Source organism: Myxocyprinus asiaticus, chromosome 3, assembly GCF_019703515.2.
Source record: "Myxocyprinus asiaticus isolate MX2 ecotype Aquarium Trade chromosome 3, UBuf_Myxa_2, whole genome shotgun sequence".
Taxonomy (NCBI): Eukaryota; Metazoa; Chordata; class Actinopteri; order Cypriniformes; family Catostomidae; genus Myxocyprinus; species Myxocyprinus asiaticus.
Genome location: NC_059346.1, coordinates 14,204,529 through 14,216,978, shown reverse-complemented (window position 1 = coordinate 14,216,978; position 12,450 = coordinate 14,204,529). Strand labels below are relative to the sequence as shown.

General features: G+C 39.2%; 1 protein-coding gene across 5 annotated transcripts in view; it reads right to left on the bottom strand.

The window, feature by feature from the left end:
* LOC127418333 (acetyl-CoA carboxylase 2-like) overlaps positions 1-12,450 on the bottom strand; it is a 44,367-nt gene that overhangs the window by 6,511 nt on the left and 25,406 nt on the right. For 4 of the 5 annotated variants that reach the window (XR_007893411.1, XM_051658910.1, XM_051658922.1 and 1 more), the window contains 19 exons: positions 11,750-11,773; positions 10,922-11,065; positions 9,094-9,193; positions 8,393-8,500; positions 8,253-8,309; positions 8,109-8,150; positions 7,157-7,372; positions 6,854-7,009; positions 6,461-6,664; positions 3,506-3,661; positions 3,240-3,362; positions 2,729-2,998; positions 2,531-2,628; positions 2,269-2,389; positions 1,159-1,269; positions 845-988; positions 579-699; positions 361-457; positions 135-231 (listed from right to left, as the gene is read on the bottom strand). Coding sequence is in view for 4 of the 5 variants with exons in the window: in XM_051658910.1 (XP_051514870.1) it covers positions 135-231; positions 361-457; positions 579-699; positions 845-988; positions 1,159-1,269; positions 2,269-2,389; positions 2,531-2,628; positions 2,729-2,998; positions 3,240-3,362; positions 3,506-3,661; positions 6,461-6,664; positions 6,854-7,009; positions 7,157-7,372; positions 8,109-8,150; positions 8,253-8,309; positions 8,393-8,500; positions 9,094-9,193; positions 10,922-11,065; positions 11,750-11,773 (2,389 nt within the window). In the remaining variant the exon portion in view is untranslated. Of the gene's footprint in view, positions 1-134; positions 232-360; positions 458-578; positions 700-844; positions 989-1,158; positions 1,270-2,268; positions 2,390-2,530; positions 2,629-2,728; positions 2,999-3,239; positions 3,363-3,505; positions 3,662-6,460; positions 6,665-6,853; positions 7,010-7,156; positions 7,373-8,108; positions 8,151-8,252; positions 8,310-8,392; positions 8,501-9,093; positions 9,194-10,921; positions 11,774-12,450 lie in introns of those variants that run through there. The other variant, XM_051658938.1, reaches the window with a different exon arrangement.

Sequence of the window (12,450 nt, the reverse complement as noted above, 5' to 3'; positions counted from 1 at the left end):
TATACATTGGGATTTACTAACAGCAAACAGAGAAAACATTTAGCATGTATCCCATTGTTAAACACAAGGAAGCCATTTAGGATCCACAGTAAGGGCCTATATGTTTTTCCGGTGAAGCGTGTCAGGACTTTTACCCTGGCCTCTGAGTCCAAGTTGGCTGGATCTGCAGGAATGGCAACCTCAACAGTGCGTGTCTCCACAGCAATAACCCCAAGAGGAATCCCACCAAGCCTGTATGACATTCACAGTCTCACTCAACTCAAAATACTTTCAAGCAAGAATGAGTTTTGCACAGCCTCAGTTGATTCTGAGATAGTCATAATGAAACAATGAACCATATTAGATTAGTGTTTAACTAACCTGGCACGCCCCACCACTACTGTCTGAGCCCAGGTCGCCATCACCTCCAAAAAAGTACCATGGTCAAAGAATCCACTCTGCCACGCTCCTTTCACAGCTGTCAACACAAGTTCAAATACAAACACATAAGGTCAGGGTGCGGAAGGCTGGACATGAAACATTAACCTGAGATCTTGCACAGATTTAGAGTCTAGTTGTGTTCATTATTTGATACTTACTGGGATGGGGTCGTCCACAGAGCAGCCAGCGAGGATCATAAGGGGCTTTTGTGGGAACGAAATCTATCAGTCTCTCTACTGGATCGGTGGGAGGCATTATCGGAACTGGACTTTGATTGTTCTAAATGATGATACAAATACCAGTATAAACTGAGGTTAATAAATATGAAAAACATGCTATGACAATCAATACAAAATATATTTTCTGGCCTTTTGTCCTTCAGCTTAAAATAAGTTTTAGAGCAAAAACAACTAAAACATTATACCTTGGGCATGTAAGAAAGCCACTGTAGAATAGTAAGCACCCCTTCAAAGTCATCTGGCACGATGGTGTGCGTCACTCCATTGTTGTGCATGATCTGAACCCCTCCCAGCTGGTTATTGGAGGTGTAGACTTCACGACCCAGCACCTTCAAGAAATCACATCAAAGAAATATGTTCAGAATTCAAAGAAAATTGTTGAATTACAGTGAATTCATCTGTCCTCATAAATAAATAAAATGTAACCCATAAAAATGACACTGTACAGTTTAAGGTGTAACTCTAGGTGTGAAATGGAAAATAGGTTGAAATTCCACACCTTGTTTAGTGCTCCTGCCCCAGTCAGGATGATGTGGGAGTTTTCCACTTGAATTACTCTCTGCCCCAGACGCACAAGATATGCCCCAATTCCTATGGCACGACATGTTACCTAGAAGAACACCAAATATTCTAAACTGAATTACATGTCCAAAGCAGATGTAATATCTACATATCATGTATCTATTGCAAATGGTTAAATGACACATTTTAGGTTAAAATATATAAGAGAAATTACATATTTTAGGAGATGTGACTGGTCACCATTCCTTTTAAGTTTTAGTTTTTTTGTTTTGTTTTTGATAACCTTTTCATAAGTCTTCATGTCCACCTAGCCCCTGAAGTGGAAATGATAAACAGATTGTAAAGGGTAAACAAATGTAGCTTGCCGTAAAGGACAGGCCTGAGCATGAGGGCCTTAAGCATGCGGCTTGGCTCCAGCTCTAGGCCCCCCGCCCCCCTTCCGGAGTCCGAACTACTTAACTGAAGTTAGTTAAGATTAGTAATGAAGGAGCAGCTGGGGAGGTGGAGGAATGCTGGATGAATTGTCACAGGATAGAGGTAAGCAGCTGCTTATATGCACTTTGCATTGTGATTGATAGGACTAACTTGACAAGCTCCTCCCAAACCTTCGTTATGAACTCCATTTAGCTTTTCGCGGTTCATATAAACAGTTGTGCGATGTCACAAATTAACCTTTTAAAAGCACAAATATTCTATGTAGTCTCAGTTAATATGAGGTCTTTCAACACTGCAAGACCAATATCAACCAACACTGCAACCACTACAAGTAGAAAATTTTGTCTAAAAACACAACATTGTGGTCACCAAATACAAATATTCTTTGTTTCATCGAAACGCCTTGTCTACACTGGGCGCACGTTCAAAGTGAACATTCAAAACCATTTATTTGTCTTGTTGGCAGGAGTAACATCAGCGCGTGCAGCACAATGGAACGGGAAATCCATTTACTGTCGGCGCAACGCTTCAAGAGTAGAGAGCTTCATTGATTATAATGGGACCTATTTGCTTTTGACGTGATGCTCGCGTCCATTGTAGACAAAATACTGAAATCTATCTGAAACCATTATGGAGAGGTTTTAAATCTCACCATGCTAATGGTTATGACTTCCTTATAGGCCTGAGAAGTTTCTCCAGCAATAGTGCCTGAACCCCTCAGATTCTCCACTCCAAGACCCTCTTCCTTCCCAATGATATCTGTGATGATGTACCTGAGGCATTCACACAAAAAGAGCATTTATTCAAACACATAAGAGATATAGAGAGAGGTGTTTGGGTTTAGGTCATTCCAATAATTATGAATCCAGTGGACCAGCCTTGTCAGCTTTAGCTTTAAATAATCACTGGCTCACCTGGACTCTCCTCCCTCTTCTACATGCCGACAGTGCACAGAGTTAGTGGAACTAATGCGTGTGTAGTCCTGAGGGGTTAGATAGAGGTACTTAAAACCCTGCAGGGGTAAAACAGAACAATGGAGTGAGACGCAATCTTCAAAATGTAATGTGCACTTGTTTGATTTTACACTGTAACTCCAAGAAGCATTGGCTCACCTTATAGGGGTCATCAGGGTCAATCCATGCCACCTGAAACATGTGGCGGATCTCCTCCGCCAGGCCGATTCGAGCTCCACTATTGGCTGAGATGTAGATGCGTGGAATGCCCTCTGCTCTGGCCAGCTCAGAGGCCCGTAAAAACAGCTGATCCTCCTGAGGTCCAAATGAGCCAATCATATGAGTAATATCATTACAGATAACAATGATATCCCGCCCCTCTGGGTACTCTGGAGTTTTCATCTTTATCCGGAAGGCCACCATTCCAACCTGGAAGGGGAGGACAAATATGACTAACATAGTGATAAGATACTGTTTGCTTTCTATGTATATGATAATGACATTCACTAATATTTACTTCAGGGGGCAATCAGTAATAAAAATAATTTTACAGGTCTGATGCATGCATACCTTTTCTAAAAGTTCAACAGATAATTAGTACCATCTACACTGAGAATCCTCAGAAAACTGCTGAAGGAATATTTTAAATTAAGTGGACAATTCTCCACACCTCATTGTCTCCAGGGAGTCTGTTCAATTGCACAAGTCCGCCCTGAGAATCTAGGACCAGTTCATTACACATCAAAACATCTTTAGGGTAGCTGTCTCCTGGTCCCCAAAGCTTAAACAAGGCCTAATAGCAGGAAAAAAGAACAAAGGGGCAATTAAATATTGGACATATGTCTGTGAAAATTACTCTGAGAACATGACTACCAAAAACACCACAATCACTGTCGGACTCAGAGCAGGTCTTAGCTTTATAGTAAATCATCTCACCTGTCTGAACATCTCAGGGAAATCGTAGACGTACGTGGTGCCAAGGCTCTGAGCCTGGAAGCGTTTTGCCTGCAGCAGGTCTTTTGTGACATATGGAGTGTTGATTAGCATGCCGTGCAGTGGGCCTTGTTTGTCTCCATATGACTGGAACATTATCTGCAGAACAGGAATACAGGTAAAAAAAACATTATAATGTGACACATAAAAACAATAGGAAGTTAAATTCTCTATTTAGTGATATTAAATAATGGGAGACAGAGCTGGCTGAGTAATATGAAAACAGCTTAGGCATCTTGCTGTGATGACACTTTCTTCAAAGCACTCTTGTCCAGTAGTGCTCACCAAGTGACCCCACTGACATTGTGTTATATTAGAATAGCAATATGACAATAAGAGAATCTCTTGCTACTTAGGGTGTGCTCAAAGCCAAATGCTTTATTCGGAAATAATGACTTCAAAATTAATAATGAATACACCACAATAATAATATATAAATATTTGTTAGACTGATTCTGCACAATAGTAAAAAAATATTAAGTCTGTGGAGTCTGAACTTTTTTTGTCCAGCAAAGTTTGAACTTTGCCCTTAATTAATCAAAAGTAGGGCCATAAAATCTACCAAAACATGCAGTGTATGATTTCACAGACAAATCGAATGGCTGTGCAGCAATTTGTCAAGCATTGTGCAAATGTGCATGTTTCAGAATTGTGCAAATCCAATAGACTATCATATTGTGAAAAAGTCATACTTATCCTTCCATTTCCTATTACAATGGTTTAGACAGAACTCACTCTTTCTCCCGGATGCAGGTAAATATAATCTAAGCACAAATGCAACATTTCAAGCTGATTGTTTAAGATAAACTGCTGACCACGTTTTGTGGTGGGAAGAAAATGGTCATCTGAAGAAACAATATCAACTACAAAGCATATTTACAATTCTATGCTTCTATGGCTATATTCATGGCGGGAACCAGGTTTAGTTATTTAAAATAGTTAAATAAGTTAACTGAGGTGTTTAAGATTCATTTTTCCTAAAAACCTTAAAACTAAATTTGGATTCACTTGATTAAAAACCTTTTCAAAAGAATCAACTGAATAATAAAGGTTCCTCAGATGTGTAGAAGTATGACAGTCCAGTAAAATGTTTAATGGATAGTGGGTTCTGACAAGATGAGCACTTTGGTGAATTTTCTCCTGATAGTAAAAATTGGTGTGTGAGTCTTATATGTCCTATCCAGCATCGTGTATAAATGACTTGATCCCAGCGATTATTAAAAGGGAACACATATCTTGTTCCAACAATAAGATTTATTTCTCGTAATTTGTTGTTTAAACATTGATCCCACTCCGACTGCCATTTGTTTTTGATATATACATTCAGAGTTGGTTTCAGATCTGTGGAAGGTATAGGGCATTTTACTGGTTCAGTAGATAGTGCTTCTCTGGCAGCTCTGTCTGCTTGTTCATTACCGGAGATTCCTGAGTATCCAGGTACCCAGCAGAACATAATATTAAAACTCTTTGCTTCAAGAGATGACAGTTTGATTAAACTCTTCACGATTGTTGGGTGACCAGTTTTAGTAGCTTCCAATGCTTCAAGACATGATTTTGAATCAGTTTTTAATTTGTGGAGCAGTCTCAATCAAATTCAGTGCCAGTAGTAGAGCGTTTGCCTCTGCAGTGAAAACTGAACTTTGGTCAGGGATACGGATACCCTGACACAGTTGGTTTGTTGCAAAAGCTGCTGCCACTTTATTTCCAGATTTAGATCCATCTGTGTATATTGGGATATGTTGTGGGTATACTGCTCTTATGTCCAGAAATTGTTGATGGAAATCATTCGGATGCGTTTTGGATTTTTGGTTCCTTGTTAAATCCAGATGGATTTTAGGCTTTTTGAGATCCCATGGAGGAATTTTGCAGAAATGTGTCTGTTCCTTTTACTTTTGCAATGCTATTTATTTTAATACTGAAGAGGGTTACTGATAGGATACTTCCTTGAGGTTTGGCAGTCAACCTCTAAAATTAATTTGGTACAAATCCTTTTAAATTCCATGTTTCCATGTCGTGTCATAGGCTTACTCCAAATCAAAGAAGACAGCTACAACGTGTTCTTTTCTGATAAAGGCGTCACGAATATAGCTTTCAAGACAAATAAGGTGATCTGTAGTGCTTCGACCTTTCCTGAAACCACATTGGGTGTTACTTATGTGGTGTTTAGATTCCAGTATCCAGACCAGGCGATCATTGACCATCCTCTCCACTGTTTTGCATAAACAACTGGTTAAAGCTATAGGGCAGTAGTTTATGGGGTCGTTATGGTCTTTTCCTGGCTTTGGAATAGGTCTTATTTCTGCTTCATGCCATGCAGATGGGATTTTTCCCGATATCCAGATGGAGTTAAAAATTCTAAGGAGCATTTTCAGGGAAAGGTGGGGTAGATTCTTTAAAAATTGATAGTGGATTTTATCCGGTCCAACAGCTGTGTCGTGGCATTTTTTAATGGCTCGCTGTAGTTCTTCCATAGAAAAAGGTTGGTTGTAAGGCTCTGTGTTACTGGAGCCGAAGTTAATCTTTTCTTTTTCTTGTTGAGCAAGAAAAGTTCGAAAAGCAGGAAGGCAGTTCTCAATAGATGAACTGTTTTCGAAAGTTTTTGCTAGAATGTTTGCAATTTCTTATTTTGAAGTCAAGAGTGTGCCGTGCTGTTTGATGTGTTGTATTTGAGGACCGTTGTTTTTTCCCTTCATTTTCCGTATCAGGTTCCATATTTTGTATGATGGAGTACTTGTTGTCATGTTGGAAACGAATCTTCTCCAGCTTTCCTTAGTACCCAAATTAATTTGAGTTCGACACATTTACTGTACTATGCTAATGCATAATATGCACCATTTGGTGTGATCTGCAACTGTTAAAATGAAATATGAATTACTAGACAATGGATGTGGACCATACCTGTCCTGTGGTTGGGTCAGTGACCTCCTTGTATAGGCTGATGTCCAGGTAGTAGCCGGACTCATTGGTAAGAAAGAGGCGGATGGGAATGGCATCTCCAGTGGTGGTGTGACGAATGTTGATCTTCAGCTCAGCCTGAAGCACACGAAGCTTCCACAGACGACTGCCGTACCGCATCACCATGGAGCGAACAGACTCCTCTATCTGCAGAAAGGGAGAAAAACCTCATGGGTACCTTGAAAATATTCAAAAATAACAGGAACAATAGCAATGCTTGCCTGCAGTTAAAAATTACACTCAATAGGTAGACATGTGGTTAATATTTTCAAGAGTTATATGATGGGAAAAGTAGATGTCTCCACAATGTAATGGCATGTTGTCAAGGGAGCTAACCTTAGAGGGGTCCATGATAACAGTGGGCACAAAGTTGAGGAAGATGTGGTTACAATCAGTGCGAGTAGGTGTGTTACTGAAGGCGACCTCCAGCTCATCCATAGCCTCTAGCAACAGCCTCTCACCCTCATTCTGCAGGTACTCAAACGAGGCCTCCTACAGAGGAAGATAAAGATGGAGCACCCCAAAATAGGAAGCAACCATTGTAATCCTTTAGTAAGGATATAAACTCACTGGTTGCAGGGTCTATGAATTCTCAAAAGGATTAAAATAGCTTAAAGATTCTAATTGGATGTTGGTAACCTTGGTGATGAGGTCAGAGTGGCGGATAATTGCTCTGATGAAGAAACGATAGTCGGTGACCTCTGCCCCCTCTTCCACACGAGCAGCACCCAGATACAAGTGCATCTTGTGGTTGGCACAGGGTACAGCTGTCAGGTCAAAGTTACGCATACGATTCAGCTCAAGCTGGAAAGCCAGTGCGGGCTCCAGATTACGATATATTCTGTCCTCATGAAACTAGAGAGTGAAGAGAGAACAAAAGGAAGACAATGTTTCGCTGTCAATGCTGTCCAAACTGGTTCTTTATAAGATGGAGATGGGGTACTGCAATAATATAAGCTGTTAAAGTTGTCTTTAATATCTTAAGCAGTGTTTCCAGAGTGATGTCTCAGTGAATGGTATGTTTTCTATGCGCAGGTCTTGATGTATGGACTGTTCTTTCCACCTTTTCATGAAAACAGTTGTTTCACGATTCATAAATGAAACCTGTTTTCATTTTCTGGTCTCCAGTGTTTTTTAATCGCATTTTTGGCGGATAATGTAATACTCAGCATATTGACTGCCATATAAAAAAAAACATTGCCAAGCCAACATGCAATGACTGTCTTTTGATGACATGTCAAAGTTTAACGAGCAAGTAATGATGGCCAAAGGTTAGTTATATGGATATCATTAACTAAGTTGTTATGACAGCCAACAACTGCACAAGATGAGCCTGAACACATTTTTACTCCAACTAACACTTAAAATTGTTCTCTATCTGGATTGCTTGTTTCAGTAGTTTTTACATTGCTTCTTATGGAGACCAAACAAAAAAAAGTCCAGCGGCCATCAGACACATCATGGTTTGTGTTGTTGTAGATGAGTTGATAAAAAGTAGTGGTACAAATATGGTACATCAAGTTCTCCTTGATATATGAGTTTCACTATAATGTGCATTTTTAAATGATCAATCAATAAAAGCATCACTTACTTCATCTCTGGCCCTGAAGGTGAAGAACTTAGGGAACTCTCGCTTTGGGGGGGAACAGGCAAATTTGAATTTTAATCAATCTCATAATTTTGATCAACTTAAATTTCAAAACAATTGCACACATTTGTGTATGTAAGCTTTTACCTTTTGTGCAATTAAAAATGTGACCCTTCTGATTCCATACTCATAGAGCAGGGCTTTCTGAAATTAGGACAAAGAGAGTAGAGTCAGTGGACCACCACACACACAACCAAAAGGACAAGTGTCTAATTTAGACATCTTACTTTGGACTGAGCGAAGGCTGTGAAAGCTGTGACTAAAGCATCATCATCTTCAGTGTCAGCTTGTTTAAGTGACACATTTATGATGTGAATGGGGTTTTCCTTCATGTTCTGAAATGGAGAGAGTAAGGAAAACGAATCAACTTCATGTACTGTGAAAATGTGGTGAAAACGTACAGACTACCCAGACAAAAATGTTATTCCTCAGCTTTTTACAGAGACTGAATGGAGTTCTCCATAATGTTTAGTGTAGGGATCAACTTTGTCTCAGATGTTTCTCTTAAAATTTCTGAAAATATTTAAAAAAAGACAGAAATTAGACATTATTGACTTACAGCAAGAGTATAGAGCTATTCAATTAATGTGGATAGCATAACCCAGATCATTTGGTCTTAGAATAATTTGATGAGAACACTTTGAGTTCATTTTGAAATCTCTGACTTTTAAATGCAGACTTTGGTATTTTGACAAATCTGAGCACAATTTGAGACATTGTTGAAATCTCTTCTGAAACTCCTATGGAGACATGTGAGAGATTACTATGTTCTTTTTCTCAAGAGAAAAATCTGAGAAGCTGGACACTTAAGCAAAAGTCTCCATTTGTTCACCAGTTAAACTCATTGCTTTATAGTAGTAACAATTATAATTATTACGAATTAAAGAAATCTAAAAAATCGTCTCTTGCTTCATCTCTTCACTCTCACCTTACAGTTTTCCTCATCACAAAAGCTGGAACAGGCCTCAGAGAACAGAGAACTTTCACACAGTGGATCAGCAAATCGAAAGATCACTTCATCAAAACACCTACGATACAATTACATTACAGATAAGATCAAATCTGATAATACTAATAACGTCTGAATATATGAATATATTCTGTAATACAGGTGCATCTCAATAAATTAGAATGTCGTGGAAAAGTTCATTTATTTCAGTAGTTCAACTCAAATTGTGAAACTCCTGTATTAAATAAATTCAGTGCACACGGACTGAAGTAGTTTAAGTCTTTGGTTCTTTTAATTGTGATGATTTTGGCTCACATTTAACAAAAACCCACCAATTCACTATCTCAACAAATTAGAATACATCATAAGACCAATAAAAAAACAACATTTTTAGTGAATTGTTGGCCTTCTGGAAAGTATGTTCATTTACTGTATATGTACTCAATACTTGGTAGGGGCTCCTTTTGCTTTAATTACTGCCTCAATTCGGCGTGGCATGGAGGTGATCAGTTTGTGGCACTGCTGAGGTGGTATGGAAGCCCAGGTTTCTTTGACAGTGGCCTTCAGCTCATCTGCATTTTTTGGTCTCTTGTTTCTCATTTTCCTCTTGACAATACCCCATAGAGAATCTATGGGGTATTGTCAAGAGGAAGTCTGGTCTGGTTCAGGTCTGGTGAGTTTGCTGGCCAGTCAAGCACACCAACACCATGGTCATTTAACCAACTTTTGGTGCTTTTGGCAGTGTGGGCAGGTGCCAAATCCTGCTGGAAAATGAAATCAGCATCTTTAAAAAGCTGGTCAGCAGAAGGAAGCATGAAGTGCTCCAAAATGTCTTGGTAAACGGGTGCAGTGACTTTGGTTTTCAAAAAACACAATGGACCAACACCAGCAGATGACATTGCACCCCAAATCATCACAGACTGTGGAAACTTAACACTGGACTTCAAGCAACTTGGGCTATGAGCTTCTCCACCCTTCCTCCAGACTCTAGGACCTTGGTTTCCAAATGAAATACAAAACTTGCTCTCATCTGAAAAGAGGACTTTGGACCACTGGGCAACAGTCCAGTTCTTCTTCTCCTTAGCCCAGGTAAGACACCTCTGACGTTGTCTGTGGTTCAGGAGTGGCTTAACAAGAGGAATACGACAACTGTAGCAAAATTCCTTGACACGTCTGTGTGTGGTGGCTCTTGATGCCTTGACCCCAGCCTCAGTCCATTCCTTGTGAAGTTCACCCAAATTCTTGAATCGATTTTGCTTGACAATCCTCATAAGGCTGCGGTTCTCTCGGTTGGTTGTGCATCTTTTTCTTCCACACTTTTTCCTTCCACTCAACTTTCTGTTAACATGCTTGGATACAGCACTCTGTAAACAGCCAGCTTCTTTGGCAATGAATGTTTGTGGCTTACCCTCCTTGTGAAGGGTGTCAATGATTGTCTTCTGGACAACTGTCAGATCAGCAGTCTTCCCCATGATTGTGTAGCCTAGTGAACCAAACTGAGAGACCATTTTGAAGGCTCAGGAAACCTTTGCAGTTGTTTTGAGTTGATTAGCTGATTGGCATGTCACTATATTCTAATTTGTTGAGATAGTGAATTGGTGGGTTTTTGTTAAATGTGAGCCAAAATCATCACAATTAAAAGAACCAAAGACTTAAACTACTTCAGGCTGTGTGCATTGAATTTATTTAATACACGAGTTTCACAATTTGAGTTGAATTACTGAAATAAATGAACTTTTCCACGACATTCTAATTTATTGAGATGCACCTGTATATATATATTCTCAAAAATATGAACAGACTTCACCTTTTGAAGTGATCAAAGCTATGGAAGGCGACCATTGCTCCCATCCTCTGACAGGGGGGTGACAGCGCCCCCTCCAGGAAGTGATCACTGCCCTGTCGACACATTGACTCAAATTCCCCCAATCCATTCATTGGAACAGACACTCTGAAAGGAGGAGAGGATGATGATGATGATGTGTGTGTGTGTGTGTGTGTGTTCATGTTTATACTACATTGTGGGGACCAAATGTCCCCACAAGGATAGTAAAACCTGAGATCACCTACCTTGTGGGGCCCAGCCAGTGGTCCCCACGAGGGAACTGGCTTATTAAACATACTAAACAATATTTTTTTGAAAATGTAAAAATGCAAAAGGTTTCTGTGAGGGTTAGGTTTAGGGTTAGGGGATAGAAATTACCGTTAGATCTGTATAAAATGCATGGAAGTCTATGGAGAGTCCCCACAATGATATAAAAACAAGTTTGTGTGTGCGTGAGAGTGAGTGAGTGAGTGAGTGAGTGAGTGAGTGAAAATGCAAAAAGGTAAAAGAGGGGAATTATGTGTGTCAATTATAGGTAGACAGGATAAACTGATGTCATAGTGCTGAAAGGAAAAGGCATAATAACTGCATGTTTGACTGAAAAATACTCACTAATCTGTGTTGACTGGAAGCACAAGGCCAATATAAGCTTTCAGAATTAACAAAGCCATCAAATCCAAATTAAAACAATTAAAAATACTTTTCCTTCTAGGCAACAAATTGTTGCACCCAGCATGCATTGCTGCAGACATTATATGTGGTACTGTACACACAAAGCTGACTTATGGGCAGGGAGGAGCTGTACTCTACCTGTTCAAAGTAGGACTGCTCCCTCTGAAATGAGAGCAGGTGATTGTTAGCATGGGATCGTCATCCTCTAACTTAGGATCTCTTTCCATCATCATTATGTTAAAAACAATATTTCTACTCTATATCACAAAAACAAAAAAAAACAAAAACAAAAAAAAACATCTGACATGGATATATTTACCATTCTGCATTTATCATTAGGTGGATAAAAGCAATGGAAACCAAACTATGAGAAGTGATTAATAAGGGAATCATTCTTGGCATTTTATGTTACATATTCATGTATGAATGGTTTATTAAGCATCATGGCTTTAGATGCTTAATAAACCATTCTTACATGAATAATAAAAATCCAGTGAACATGATTCAGAGTGACTGACCAATCTGCTTTGACTTGTAGCCAGCCATATCTTAGCAGGAAGGGAGCACATAATTATATTTTAGATGAACTACAATAACCTATATTTAAAGTCAACATGAAACAGTGTTTGTGAACAATTTTACTTCCATAATGTGACATATTTCCAAGTAAAATAATATATTTAACAACTATAAAAGGATGGTACTTGATTTTATCCAATAGGAATTGATTGGACCGTGAAAAATTGATTATATTTGACAGGAGGCGGGTTGAAAAATAAGAGGGCTTGGTGACATCAGCTAAAATGGTAAGGTCTTTCAGGGGCAGAGTAATTTATTAC